We start from the raw sequence: 14942 nt of genomic DNA, 5'->3' as shown, positions 1-14942 counted from the left end.
AATAGGATTTTATTCATGTAGTACCTAAAGTATCTGCAGAAACTATATCCCAGTTATTTGCTCTAAAACAGTTATGGCCTGAGGAACAAGAGATGTTATTTTTCCAAGGTGATGGAGGATTTCCAACTCTATTCTGACTTTGGACTCTCCCCAGGACATTAGAAAATCAGGCCCAGGATTTATTCAAGAGGAAACCAGCAACAGTGACTTTATTTAGCAAAAGTCGTAAACAGTCTGTGCACAAATGCAAGCCCTCTGGGTGTAAACACCGTGAAGTCTCTTTAAAGGCCCTGATATATCAGGCACAAGATTCGTTCTTTCTGATGAAATCTTTTGATTAGGGTGGAAAGCAAAATCACAGTGTAAAGTCATATGCCCCTGAGTGAGAAAGGGAGCAGGAACTTTCTAGCAAGGGTAGGAAGAGGGAGGCTGTTATGTGATGATTAGGAATTTAGGGTTTTAGGGGAACTGAATGGCTTTTTCAAATGAAAACATAGGGCAAATCCTTTAAGGTTTAGATGATACAAAATGTATATAGTTGAGATGCAGAAAGATTGTTAGGAAAGATTTCTGGGATCGAGGGGCAGTAGGCTGTTTACCGCACAGGCTTGGCTTCTGCACTGCTCTGAACTAGGGTTTGTGCTGCTATGGTGGGGGGTGGTGTCTACTTGTTTCCTCCACGGAGCTGGTGGTGCAGCCCAGCCTGGTCATCCTACCTGTGCTGGAGCTCTTGTGGATGCCTCACATCCCTGCCTTGCAAAGGTGCTCGCAAACGTAGGGCCACATCGCACCCTGGCAGGGGTTGATGCCTCAACCGCGATGGTATTTCATAGAATCATAGAATACCAGGTTGTAAGGGACCTTGAGGATCATCTGGTCCAACCTTTCTAGCACAATTCAGACGAGATGCCCCAGCACCATGTCCAGCTGAGTCTTAAATGTGTTCAGTGCAGCGGAGTCAGCCACTTCCCTGGGGAGATTATTCCAATGGTTGACTGTTCTCATTGTGAAAAATTTACCTCTCGTGTCCAATCGGAATCTCCCTGGGAGTAACTTGTACCCGTTACCCCTTGTCCTCACCATGTGACTCCTTGTCAAAAGGGAGTCTCCATCTTCTTTGTAGCTCCCCTTTAAGTACTGGTACATGGTGATGAGATCACCTCTAAGCCTCCTTTTCTCAAGGCTGAACAAACCCAGCTCTCTCAGCCTATCCTCACACGGCAGGCTGCCCAGACCCTTGGTCATCTTGGTGGCCCTTCTCTGGACCCCCTCCGGCCTGTCCACTTCTTTTTTGTATAGTGGGGACCAGAACTGTACACACTGTTCCAGGTGTGGCCTGACAAGCGCTGAGTAGAGAGGGATAATGACTTCTTTATCTCTGCTGGTGATTCCCTTTTTGATGCAACCCAGCATCCTATTGGCCTTCTTGGCCGCAGCAGCACACTGTTCACTCATGTTTGAGCTTCCTGCCCACCAGGACCCCCAGGTTTCCCCAAATCCACACCTGTGAGATGGGCCTGCGGCCTTCATGGCACTGTTATAGCAAGATCAGGCCAGTAGGTGTATGCTTCAAATTACAGTTACATGAACAGCTAACTAATATTCATGAGAACTTCAACCTTGTCTACTTTTGCAGAGCTACTTAGGAAAATATGTTCTATCTTGCTATAAATACTAATATGCAAGACAGCGTCTTAACCACTAAATTCTAAGCAAATATTTTGCATATAAAAATTCATTTTCTTCACTCTGTTATCTAGCTGTAAGGCTGACCATTTTTCTGCTAGAATATTGCAGAAGTAACTTGGCTTTTTTGCTGGCTGAAGCAGTTCAGGTGGATTTATTTGATATTACTTAGAACATTAAAACAAGGTTTTTTACATTGGCTGCAGGAAGAATTTCTTGCCCTCTTATTTATGACAGGTGGGCATTAGTGGGGGAACTGGGTTGTCTTCCTTTCTGTTTTGTAAGGCCAAATTTGTCTTGAAGCAGTTTTCAACATCTTTGCAGCTGGCCAGCCTGTATTTTTGGGAATTACGCTAGACAGGAAGCTTGGAGGTATTAATTTAAAAAATAGAAAAATGGGCTTGGAAATTGCACAGCTATTTCTATCCTTCACTTACTCCATACAGCTGCTTTTTAATCCTTCTGGTGAGAAAAATCCAAAGTTGGGACAACTTGATGCCATAACTTGAGAGACAGCTGTAAAAACTGCAGAGTCATTGTTTTAACACACAATGCCAAAAAATGGTCGTGCCTTCCATTTGTAATGGAAGTGGAGGTGGTATGAGGTGATATGAGTGATATGAGGTGATATGATAAGAGGTGGAATTCAGGGAGGTGATAGTGCCCCTGTACTCGGCACTGGTGAGGCCGCACCTCGAGTACTGTGTTCAGTGTTGGGCCCCTCACTACAAGAAGGACATGGAGGTGCTGGAGTGTGGCCAAAGAAGGGCAACAAAGTTGGTGAAGGGTCTAGAGAACAAGTCTTATGAGGAGCAGCTGAGGGAGCTGGGGTTGTTTAGCCTGCAGAAGAGGAGGCTGAGGGGAGACCTTATTGCTCTCTACAACTGCCTGAAAGGAGGCTGTAGCGAGGTGGGGATCGGTCTCTTCTCCCCAGTAACAAGTGATAGGACGAGAGGAAATGGCCTCAAGCTGCACCAGGGGAAGTTTAGGTTGGATATTACATAAAACTTCTTCACCAAAAGGGCTGTCAGGCACTGGAGCAGGCTACCCAGGGAAGAGGTTGAGTCTCCATCTCTGGACGTATTTAAAAGCCGGGTAGACGTGGTGCTTGAGGACATGGTTTAGTGGTGGACTTGGCAGTGATAGGTTGACGGTTGGACTCGATGATCTTAAGGGTCTTTTTCAACCTTAAGGATTCTATGATTCTGATGCATTCTGCCTTTCTGGCATGCTATGGCAAACTCATCTTAGAAAATCATAGCGTATGAACAGCATGGCAGGTATAGGCAAGCAGATTATTTGATGATTAGCAAAGCATGACAACTCTTACACATTTTATTCATGGGTATTTGGCATTTGAGATGCCAGTGTTTTCAGTTCTGCTCCAAGTCTGAATACTGAAAGATCCAGGCAAAAAAGGAAGTACCAAAAAATCAACATATAACAATAAAAGTTTGATTTAGAGATGCTCGTGTGAAAGAGGAAAGATAGGCCAGACGTTTGAGTCCTGGATTGTGTCAGAACTGATTTAGAAGTGAGTTCTGATCCTTAGTGCTCTGTGATTCCTTCATTGAAGATGAATTTTTCATTTTTTGTGTGAGTTTTCACAGGTTGATCTTAGGATAAGAATGCACTTTTGGGCTTGATTCACTTATCCTCTGCTTTTGAGATGAGCATGTAGACATGCACTTAAAATTCCCTTGGCACTGAAGGAAGCTGAATGTGTGTATGAGTGGTTTGCTGCGCTCAAAACATTTGCTTAGGTGCCTCCAGTTGGCATATTGTATAAAGTATTCTTACTGACGGTAATACCTTGCTGGTATTCAGGTGTGTAGCCAGGCTGCTTATGATTTTTCCTCCTTGTGAATATCAAGACCTTTGCAAGACTGTTCACGTGGCCTGGTTTGGGGTTTCAGCTGTGATCAGACGAGTCTATGCTGCTTTTGCTTCTCTGTTAGTCATGCTCTGTCTGCTGCAGGGTGGGTCATTTTGTAGCAGCTGTGAATTTGAACCTTATTTGAATTAGCTGATCTGACACCTTTTTCCCTTCCACGTCCTATGTCATAGCCTGTTTCAGTCACATGATGAAAAAAAGTGCATGCTTTCATTTGTTTTATGGAATAAATTGAAGCTTTACCACTTGTTGTTGTTTCTAACAGGTGAAGCGAGCGTGTTCCCCAGCATCCCTGGGTGGTACGGGGGTTGCTCCCTGCACATCTGCCTCCGTTTCCATCGCAGCGTGCAGTCAGGGCAGGTGGGATGCACGCTGAAAACCACGCACTGGGAAGCACTCCTGCTTTCCTAAGCCTGCATCCCAAAAGACTGATTTTCTTGTATTGCCTATAGGTGTCAGGTTGATTTGACCATATTGGCAGAGGTTGCCTCAAGCAATCAGGGGGAATACAGTCTGTAATACTGCACTCCTTAAAAAAACACAGCATGCAACAGTGGGAGGGGTGTTGAAGAGGGATAGTGCCCCTCTCCTATTCCCTTCAAGAAAACAAGCAGCTCTGATAATACATGTGGAAAAGAAGGGGGTCCTTATGTTCTTCATGTCTTACCTTTCACACCCAAGCAAGACTTGTGCTGGAATGTGAAGATGGAGGTGAGCTAGATAAAATGTTTGCATGCTTTGATATAAAAACACAGAACTGAGTCCTCCACCTCTGACACTCTGACCTTTGAACTTGAAATCAAACTTACAGCCTGCATCCAGGGCCCTGGTTGTTTATGATTTGCATGCTGCTTGCGATCAGCCTCGGAAACGTAAGCGGCAAGCGTTAGCAGACGGTGACATTGTACACTGACTGCGCCAGTTTTCCTGTGGCTGGGAACCTGGAGCAGAATCTCTGTTAACAGGAGGAATAAGCTACTTACAATTATACAAAGTAACTATTATGTTTCACCTTGGGAAAGCAAAAGACAAGCTCTTTAATTGTCTGCTGAAACTGCAGTTTTGTCAAGATTAGAGGTAGAATTAATACCAGAAGGTAAAGATTTTTTGCAGAAAAATCAGTATAACAAAAGTTTGGGCTCTGTCTCATGAATTCGTAATTGCTCTTTGCTGTTGGGTTTCAGCTGACAGTGATGCTACTTTGTAATTTACTCCCTGTATTGGATCAACTTCTTAAAACATTTGGTAGTTGTCTATGCAGTGGTGTTTTACCATGGAAGTGTGGTTCTGAGACTGACCCTGAGCAAGGGCTGTGGGGAAGAAAAGAGCTGATTTTCATTCTTAAGTAAATTTTGGGCTGGGAGAAGGTGTGGGATTGTCAGGTTTGAATTCAGCAGTTCTAATTGTAGTGATTCAGCTTAAGCCCTGATCCTAAGAATAACAGAACCATTTAGGTTGGAAAAGACCTTTAAGATCATCAAGTCCAACCGTTAACCCAGCACTAAGCCATGTCCCACCACACCTCCCCGTCATTTAAATACTTCCAGGGATGGGGCCTCAACCACTTCCCTGGGCAGCCTGTGCCAGTGCCTGACAACCCTTTTGGTGAAGTTTTTCCTAATATCCAACCTATACTTCCCCTGGCGCAGCTTGAGGCCATTTCCTCTCATCCTATCGCTTGTTACTGGGGAGAAGAGACCGACCCCAACCTGGCTACAGCCTCCTTTCGGGCAGTTGTAGAGAGCAATAAGGTCTCCCCTCAGCCTCCTCTTCTGCAGGCTAAACAACCCCAGCTCCCTCAGCCGCTCCTCACCAGCCTTGTGCTCCAGACCCTGAGGGATGTCACTGAAGAGCAGGGGGCAATTAAGTCTTCATCACTGAGCCTGATGTGCAGTGACTAGGGAGAAGCCAGATCATGCTCATTGGTGGTGCTGGGCTGATCTCCATAAGGGATACGTATATCATTTTAAGAACACTTTGCTAATCCTCTTGTTGTTGGGTCCAGCTAGAAGGTAGGAAGCTGTGGTTGGGAATGGCTATTCCTTGCTGTTCTTTGCATTGAAATCTGAAGCTGCTTTTGATGTTAGGTATCTTATGAGTGATACACACTCAGTTTCAAAAAGATTTGTTTCGTAAACGGTGTTGACTATGTGAGAGTAATCCAGAGGTAGCATAAACTGAGAAGAAACCTTGCAAAATTTCTGGAAGATCAGTGATGCTGGGATGGTAGCAAGTGAGATGCTCAGTAAAACACCTTCACCTTGTACACCCTCTGGACACACTGAATTCAGAGAAAACATTTCCAGGAGACACTGTGAACTGAGCTGGTTTCCTTCCACCATAAAAAGTCATTTGCACGGTTAATACACGTTGCACATGGTTTCTTAACACCTGGCTTGGGGAACACTGCTTCCCTGAGGCAGCGACTCGGGAAATGAAGGAAATGTTTGGATAACTGAGTTCAAGGATATTTCTGTCAGACTTTAATGCATCAGTTTATTTGTGTTTATTTTTGGGAAACAGGGGAAAAATGAAGTTTGCTTGTAGGCTTTATTAGAGCATGGAGTGGAATATGTAAAGCAAGATTAAAAACTAAATAGCCTATTGTTTCCCAAGGTATTTTTAATCATGAAGGCTTTCAGTTGGTTCCTCCTCCCCTCTATCTGCAGTGCTGAAGCCTGTGAAACACATCCAGCGCTCTCCGCTGATACCTGACTCCCTTATCTCTGCACTCTTCTGAATTGCATAATGATTTCTAGCCCTGGAAAATCACGCTTTGCCTGTGACAAACTTCTTTCTCATCCGTTTTTGATGTTTTGTGCCAATGCTGTTATGAAATTGAAGCAAGTGGCATAGTAAAGCACGGGGAGAAGTCACTGTTTCCTGTAGCCTGCAGGGCAGGCAGGACCGCAGCCAGGCAGGCAGGACTGCAGCCGGGCAGGCAAGGAGTTCTGCTCTGTGGTGGGGTGTGAATGCGCTGGTGCTGCACTCCAGGCAGCTGAGCATTGAGCTTTTGTAAAGCTGCACTAAGTAGGGACTTAAACACCACTAAGTCAGGCCTGTACACCACTGAGCCTGCCTGGTTGTCTTCTGGTTAAATAGAAGTGATTCTAATTCAAGAGAGGATTATGTAGTTGGGAAGCAGCAACGTCTCTCTAGGTAAGTGGTTTTAAAAATGAGGAGCCCCTTTAAAAAAAGAAAGGAATTAGACTTGTGACTGACCTGCGGTTTTCATTTTCTGAGATGCCAGCAGCTTTATTTTCTTATGTCAGTGGGTTTGATATCAGCCTTTTCTATCAGCTAAAGCAGGCAGGCCGGCAGTGGGGCTGGCTGGGGCATGGTGGCAGCACGCGGTTCCCGCAGGGCAGGGGAGAAGTGAGCCCAGCCCTTGTGCGGGGTGCGACTCCAGCTACCGGGCTGTTCTAGTTGGACGGAGGGCTGCCCTCCTCGTCTCCCGCTTGCTGAGCAGCGCAGTCACTGGGGATCCTTGTTCCCAGTGCCCCTTCTGCAGGCAGCCCACCTCCCCCCCGCGCCCCTGCATGCAGCGTGATAGGATAAGAACCAATGGATAAAAAAAGTCTTGATTCCAGGTCTTGGATTCTTGATTCACAAGCCAGGAGTGAGTTCAAAAAACAGCAATAGGTCGGGAAAAGCTTCACTTTCTTCTGGCTCCGTAAAGTGAGAGACACTAGGCAGGGTGTCCCTGCAGACCCAGCTTCTGACCTTGGCACAGTCATGCATACAGTGGCTGTGTGATGTTCCTCGTTCTGGCTCCTCTCTTGTCCATAGCAAGAGATGGTTTCAGTGTTGAGGCATTACTAACTGAGAAGGGGGGGGAATCTTTATTTATATATATATATATATATATATATATATTATGGCTACCTGTCAGCTCCAAAGCATCCCCAGAAGTTAGGGATTGTGTGTTGTATGAGGGGTATGGAGAGGCAGAATGGGCTGTTTTATAAAGACAGGGACGTAAAACATCAGTGGGAATGTAGGGGGTAATGTAATGCATTTATAGGTTTCAGATGCCTTCCCCAAACTGATATGCAGGCTGCCACTAAAATGGAAAATAGATATAAGGTTGCATAATGTATCTACAAAATAGTGTTTGATTTAACAGCAGTACTTACCATTTGCATTCAAACAGGCTGCAATTGCTAAAATCAGAGGGGAAGCTTAAAGTCCTAATGTTTGATGGTGAATATGGTTGTAGAGAGCAAAATTCTGCTCGCCGTGGTTGATTAATTCTATATGACAAAAGATATAAGATAAAGTGGTGTGTATACTGGGATCAATTGCTGGGAAAAGAAACATATGAGCATATTTTTTTGCCTTGACTGGCAAGCTCTCAATCCTGAGACATTAGAGTTTGCTGCCTTCCGTTTTAAGGTTATGAACACATGAAATCCTGACAATCAGTTATTCATCAGTGTGAAAGCTTACTCGAATGTATCAAATGTATGGGAAGGCTAAATGGATACATCGGCTGTGATTTGAGCAGAATATTCTGTCTTGTTAATTTATTTATTTAAGAAGATTAAAGGGAATCTGAACAGCCATCCAGGGTTCCCAAAGGATTTTAGTAGTGGAGGGCAAGAAGGACTATTACAATGAAGTGATGAGATCTTTATCACAATTTGTTCTTGTATTAAGCTTAGGGCCTCATGATCGTGCCGTAATACATTCTTCCAAAGGAACGTCTAAACCCAAAGGGTAATTTATCACATTGCTTGACGGTCTGAGTCACTGTTTAATTACCACATTTTTAACAACATGTACCCTTTTTTCTACAAGGAAATTTTTTTTAACCTCTAGTTTTCAACTATGCTTACTGATATTTTGTATTAAAAAAAGCACAGGACAAAGCCCCCCACCCCCCCACACCCCGCCTCCACCATGCAACGATCGAGTAAAACTCACCAGACTTCTGTTATTGTCTGTGTTTGCTAAGCACGGTGTAGAGATTCAACGAACACCCAGGCACTGGGCATGGCGTAGCTGCTGAAGTGGAGGATGAACTGGTGAATGTTAATTCAACTTCTTGAGCAGTTTGTGAAGTCCTTGCAGAGTTTTGTGCCCCGGTCTGTGGCTGATGCTCGGGCTGAACAGACATATTCAAGATATGCCTGATGAAGCTGTAGAATAATATATTCAAGTATCACCATCTCATTTTGCTTGTGTGGACACACAGTTGCCCATACACCTGTGGGGTATGGGAAAATCCAAGTGGGTTAAGGGTTAGGCTTTTTTACTCTTTTTTTATTCTTTTTTTAATTCTTTTTTTTTTATAATTTTTTATTCTTTTTTATTATGTGTTTTCCTCTGAAGAAAGATTTGCAGTGGAAAATAGCCTTGTGCTTCCTAGTTTAGTTAATACCTCTGCTATGGTCTTTCCCTTCACAATGATAGTTTTATAAGTCCTCATATTGTAATAGAAGTTTTACAGTCACAGATGATGACAGTTAGCAAAGCATTCACGTTTCCCTAGAAAATTGTGTTAAATTAGGCTCTGTGAAGGGGAGAAGAGCTGTGCTTATCCTCTCAATATTCTATCTTCATCTTTGTCGTTGTTAACATAGCATTTGCTTAGTGATTTCAAGGAGTTAATACTCTGAACTTTTAAAATGGATAAAAACCAGAGGGGAGGATGGAATAAGAGGGGATTCTTCTGGTTAATGGGGACTGGGAGTGCACTGGCATAGACCGGATGTCTGCTTAAATACCAATAAGGGGTGAACTTACTAACCATCCCATTTCTTACGCTGATCTGTTTTTATTTTGTTCTCCATAGCCTATCGCAGCAATTATATATCACTGAACACTTGGATATTAAATATATAAAGCCTTTTTGGTAGTTTCCAGTAGATTTGAGCTCGTGCTGTTGACTTGTTTGACATCTTACAAAGAATTTGGACTCATGTAGCCAAATTTTGCACAGTTGACCAGGGACTTGAATCGCCTGTGCACCTCATGAGTACATCATTCCTGTCCAGCTGGGTGGATGCTGGGCACTCAGTGTTTTGTCCCTCTGTTCTGGTGGGAATGTGGCTACTCTTTATCTTTCTGAGTTCCTGTGCCATCTGACTTTCTGATCACTTCAAATTTATGGCTGCTGTTCCTTCAGTTTAAGAACCATTTCATTAACTCAATGAAGGAGGTTCCAAGGAAAAATTAGGATTTATTAGTGTATATTTCTTGGTTTTGCTATATTTTAGCCTGCGCTGGTGTTTGCTGTGATTAGAACCATAGCAGTGTTGGACGCTAAAACTTGCTTGGGACCATCAACTTGCCCTGGAGCTGATATGTAAACTCTAAGTTACATATGCAAACTCAGGACATCCATTCCAGTTTGCAGAGGAAAGACAACTTTCAACTTATGACAGCTGCCTGCTGTGCAGGAGATAACGAGGGAGCTGGTTGAAAAACATAGGGTTTCAGTCTCGTGAGAAATTTCCTCATCTTTGTATTTGCATTTATTCTGCATCAGAGTAAAACCGAATATTTTCAATATTTTCAATATTTTCAATCAGAGTGAAATTCTTAAATATATTTTTGAGTATTTTCTTGTTTGTTTTCTGTCTAGGTTTTTAAACGTTTAATATTATTGTTTCTTTTTTTTAGAATACAGAAGTATTATATGACATGGCTTGTTGTTAAAATAGATTATTTTAAAATAACTTAGAACAGCTGCTTTCTAGTGATTGAGTCATCTCATTTTCTAGATTAGTCTCTCTTGTTTGTTTTGTAATGAAATGGTTTGACACTTGGAACAAGAAATTAAGATAAATACTCAGCATACCAACTAGAAGAGCAGGTGGCTTTTTCAGCATCCTTCTTATTCTAGGAAAGTGCCGTATTTCTTCTCCAGCCATGTTCCTGTGCATTTATAAATTACTCCAGAGTTGGAAATTTCCATTTTCTTCGCGAAAATTTTTCAGTGTCTGATTCCCTGAAATTTCTTTTCCTTCAGAACTTTTAGTTTAAATCAATTAAGGCGAAGAGTGGCAACTTCTTAGCTTCTTAGATGAAAACCAATAGATAAGCAATATACTACAGCATCTCTGTCTATAGGAGAAATCCCCTGACACAAAGACATGCATACACACATACGCTGTAGCATTCTTCCAGATACTCTGCTAAGGAGATACCAAAAACTTCAGTAAATGGAGATGATCCTGGCTATGAGAAATGTTGCTGACCTGGATGGGGAGCCTATGCCTTGAAGAGTATGGATGGGTGGCAGGTCAGCAGGGAGCAGCCAGTGCTCCAGGAGACTCTGCTGGCCAGAAGAGCTCTAACTGTAGCTGCAGTTGCTTTAGCTGTATTGGGAGGCCTATAGAGGAACAGACTGAGACAGATCTCTCAGCTGTTAATCCACACTTGAGGTAGCACTAATATCTAAGAAACAGCAGATATCTTACTTGGAAGGGAAAATGATTCTTTTTTTTTCTGAGCCGGAAGAGAATTTGTCTCCTTTTCCAAATAAAGGGCTCTGTTTTCAGGGCTACTTCATCTGTTTCACCTGTGGTTTTGCTGCTTAACCATCAGCACTCAGCAATTACAGAAATCCATAGAATCCCTCAACCACAAAAATGTTTGTGTAGAGGAGTGTAATAGCCCTCATTTTATAAATGGCAAAATGGAGACTCGTTGAACATCGGCTTATCGCGGTCATGAGGAGAGTCATCAGCAGAGGTGGGTAAACAGCCCCTAGGCTCCCCTGGCAGTGTCCGTATATGCTTTCCTCGTCATTCAGAGCTCTTCTTGTGGAAAGCAGAGAAGAGTTTGAGACCAACTCTGATACGAGCAATAAGCTGGTAATGGGCTGTATCCGCTGACACCATTTTGCTTACCAGTTCCTTAAATATTTCTGCTTATGGACTGGATGAAACTGGACCATGTGCACAAACTGGTACTATTGTTTTCCTTTTCTCTGTGTTGCATCCAGGTACTGTTTGTGTATTAAAGTTAAATGTTATGTTCTGGGGACAAGGATTGCTTTCTCTGAATGTCTGCACATCACCTGGTTTAATGGGGTTCATATCTGTTGGAATAGAGAGTCTGCTGCAGAAACAATAATCCCGTGGTTTGGCCATGCTGTGAATCTCTCTTTACTGTAGTTTATATATCCTAAAAAAAAGTTACACGCTACAATCTCAAATCATGGACGTACTCTCTATCAAGTATAGTTTTCTCCTTCCTCACTTCTTGTGAGTTGACCCAGGTCCCTTGTTCTCATATTCTCTGCTATAGTCAACAGAAAAAAGACAGACTGTGGGTTTTTTTAAATCACTGACTTTTTTTTTCTTTCTCTTGAAAGCTTTTCTAGCTCTATTTGCCTTAAGGGAATAGGTTTTTTTAATGAAGAAAAATAACTCTTTTTGTAATGATTTTAGAACTGACGAAGGTAGCTGAATACTTTTATTTATATGGAGATCAAGGACAAGTGTATCTTCCACTTAGCCTTCTGCATAATGTGCAGTAGATGCCACTGATTTCACATAGGCGACGACCTGGGCATCCTGCAAATGTGGTTTTCAGTGGCCCAGCAGCAGGAAGTTCTCTTTCTTTTTCTCAAACTCCTGTTTTGCTGATTCCCCTTTGGAATTTTATAGAATTGCTATTTCTCTAGCACTTGATTTGCAAATAGAGCATACAGACTGCATCGGTTCATTCCTACCTAATAGACTAAATAAATTTTTCTTTCTGGATTTAGTTATGGTGTTGACTGGGTCATGTCTCTTAGTTTACGGTCTTTGGTCACTCTAACTCTGATGGTGTTTTTACCCAGATTCTCTTGCCTTGAAAGTACCTCAATGCAATAAGAACTGTCAAAATATTGTCTCGTGCCATGCTGCATTGCATGGTCCTCACCTACCTAAGGAAAAGGAGCGCGTGTAAAGGTTTCTCCTCCCTGCATTTGATTCTTTTGTTTTAATGACCATTGTGCCAAGATCTCCCTCTTTCTCAGGTTTCTGGCAAGTAATAAAAATTTTAAACCAGGTTGTAATTCATGGAAAAATTAGTAGGTTTTCAGTGAAAACCCCTGCAAGCTGTTTGATTATAATTCCTTTAAGAGTTCTGCTTTTGTAATTTCTTGCTGCTCCATGGGCCTGGGTGTAATTCACGGCCCTTCTCTGTTACACTGCCTCGTCTTGGGTGTCAGCTCTGTCTAAATTGTTCTTCTCTGTCCAAATAATAGGATTCACACACTCACACCCTTCTCTGGTGTCAGTAGCATCAGCCTCTGTCTCTTATTTATCCTGTTATTATTAAATCCCCCCTTTTTAAGCATTGTACATTTATTTTTTTCTCAAATGCAACATTTGCCTCCTGTCGTAAAGTAAGCGACTTAAAAATTTTCAAAGGCTCTTTCAGCAAAGCTGGGAATTAGATTCTTGTGGAGTCCTTTATAAAAAATTGAAGACTTCGTGTATTAACATACATTGATTTATTCATAGTGTTTCATTACAAATAAGCAAGGATCCCATAATATCAGGAAAGGTTAGGAGGGCAGTGGAGCATGTTATATTATATTGACAGCTCAGTTGAAATTGAGCTGCCTTTGGATTGAATTTGGAACGCAGGGAAGGAATTGGCTGGTAAATAAGTCATGAGTTTCACTTGCAAGTGTCTGTGTATCAACAGGGTTGCCATGGGTAAGCATAATGGAGCTCGAGCAGAATTTCAAAGGTGTGCTTTCAGCTTGGATGCCTCTAAAGGTGTGTTAGCACCAGCAGCGGGTGTATTCATGATCAGCTCTCCAGGTCTGTAACCCTGCTGCCTTATTCTCTCAGGCAAAATCCAGGCATGGTACCACATGTAAACCTGCAAACTGAGGCTAAAAACAGGCAGAGGGAGATGATACCAGAAGCTGGCTTACAAGCTCAGAGAAGAGAAGGGCTTTTGTCTAAAGACTTGATGATATTTATTTCATTTAAACATACCGTTTCATTTCAACATATTCATTTTAGCACCTTCCAAAACCTTTGTTGTCAGTAAAAGGCTCCCATTGTTTTCAGCGGCCTTTTGAGAAGACCATTTGCCAGAAGGCAAAAAATACTTGATGGAAAATGTATCCCTGTTTGCACCAAAAGTTTTCGTATGCTGTGGGGGATTGTGTGGGATATTCTAATAAAAATTCTGCCAGTCGTGCTGTGTGCTCTGGTTTGGCTGCAGAAGTTCTGTGACTCGGAACAAAAAGCAATTCTTTGTGTCTTTTGTTGTAAATCAGCACATGCTGAGGTTTTAGTGGAGAGAAGAAATTAGTTTTTTCCTAAGTAAAGCCTTGGAAAAATTGTCATGTTTGTTTGCCAGCATCCAAATACAGAACTGCTCACTAGAGATACTGAAATAATACCTGTCCTTTTCAATGTCTAGTCTCAAGAGATGGCAAAATCAGGGAGCAGAGAAAGGCCAGGTGCAGAAGGCCCCTTATCACCTTACTTTCCTTGTTCTTCATTTGCAGATTACATACAAGGCCGTTGGGTCTCTGGATCCCAGTGCTGACCTGTCCAGCCAAAGAGGGAAAGTCTTCAAACTAAGGAATGAAACGCATCACCTCTTTGTAGGATTATACCCAGGGACTACGTATTCATTCACCATCAAAGCCAGCACAGTCAAGGGCTTTGGGCCACCCATCACAACACGGATTGCAACTAAGATTTCAGGTATTGCTTTGGAGAAGAAGAAAAAAGAAAAAAGAACTTTCTAGGGCTTTGTTCTTTAGACCCACAGCTGATGCATGAAACAATAAAAAGGTATTCAGCTTAGCGTCTCCTCTACAAGTTTCACAGGGCAAATTTTTAAAATGGCCACAATCCAGTATCTGTGTTTGTTTGAGTTACAAATGTGGTGGCTAATTGTGGGTATCTTAACTATCTGTGAATATCTTTGTGAAACATTTTGAATGAGAACCTTCATTAGTTCTACAAATGAACTATCCCTATAATTATTGTTAGTATTATCTGTGTGGCTGGGGAATCTCCTTCAATAATGTGGCTTTTATTTTCAGATTGCACCAAAATGGATGTAATGAAGTAGTTGAATTAATAGTGCAAGGAGACTAAAAATAAAGGAGGAAAGCTGTTTTTATGGGTTTTTTCTGAGTTAGGGCAGAGGGAGGGCGTGAGGTAGGCAGACAAGTGTATGAAAGGCACTAAAATCAGGAGGCATTGCAAAGAGAAGGTGCATGTGTCTCTAGAAAAAAAAAGGAAACTTAGGCCAGCTATCAGAAAAAAAGATGGATGAAGGGGTAGTAGAGAGGATATTAGGCAGACATATGTAGACTTTAATTTTAGCATTTAATTGATAGCACTAAAATAGGTTCTCTAACACAGTTTAAAACTGTCATTTT

General features: G+C 42.3%; 1 protein-coding gene across 7 annotated transcripts in view; it reads left to right on the top strand.

Moving 5' to 3' along the window:
• The window catches only part of PTPRT (protein tyrosine phosphatase receptor type T), a 472716-nt gene that overhangs the window by 333371 nt on the left and 124403 nt on the right, over positions 1-14942 (top strand). For all 7 annotated transcript variants that reach the window (XM_087749578.1, XM_087749577.1, XM_087749574.1 and 4 more), the window contains exon 10: positions 14055-14256. In XM_087749578.1, coding sequence (XP_087605704.1) covers positions 14055-14256 — 202 coding nt within the window. The remainder of the gene's footprint in view (positions 1-14054; positions 14257-14942) is intronic.

This window comes from Nipponia nippon, unplaced genomic scaffold, assembly GCF_047370975.1.
Source record: "Nipponia nippon isolate SJK-2023a ecotype South Korea unplaced genomic scaffold, ASM4737097v1 scaffold_13, whole genome shotgun sequence".
Taxonomy (NCBI): Eukaryota; Metazoa; Chordata; class Aves; order Pelecaniformes; family Threskiornithidae; genus Nipponia; species Nipponia nippon.
Note: the sequence above shows the minus strand (reverse complement) of the source record. Positions and strands in the feature narration are given on the sequence as shown.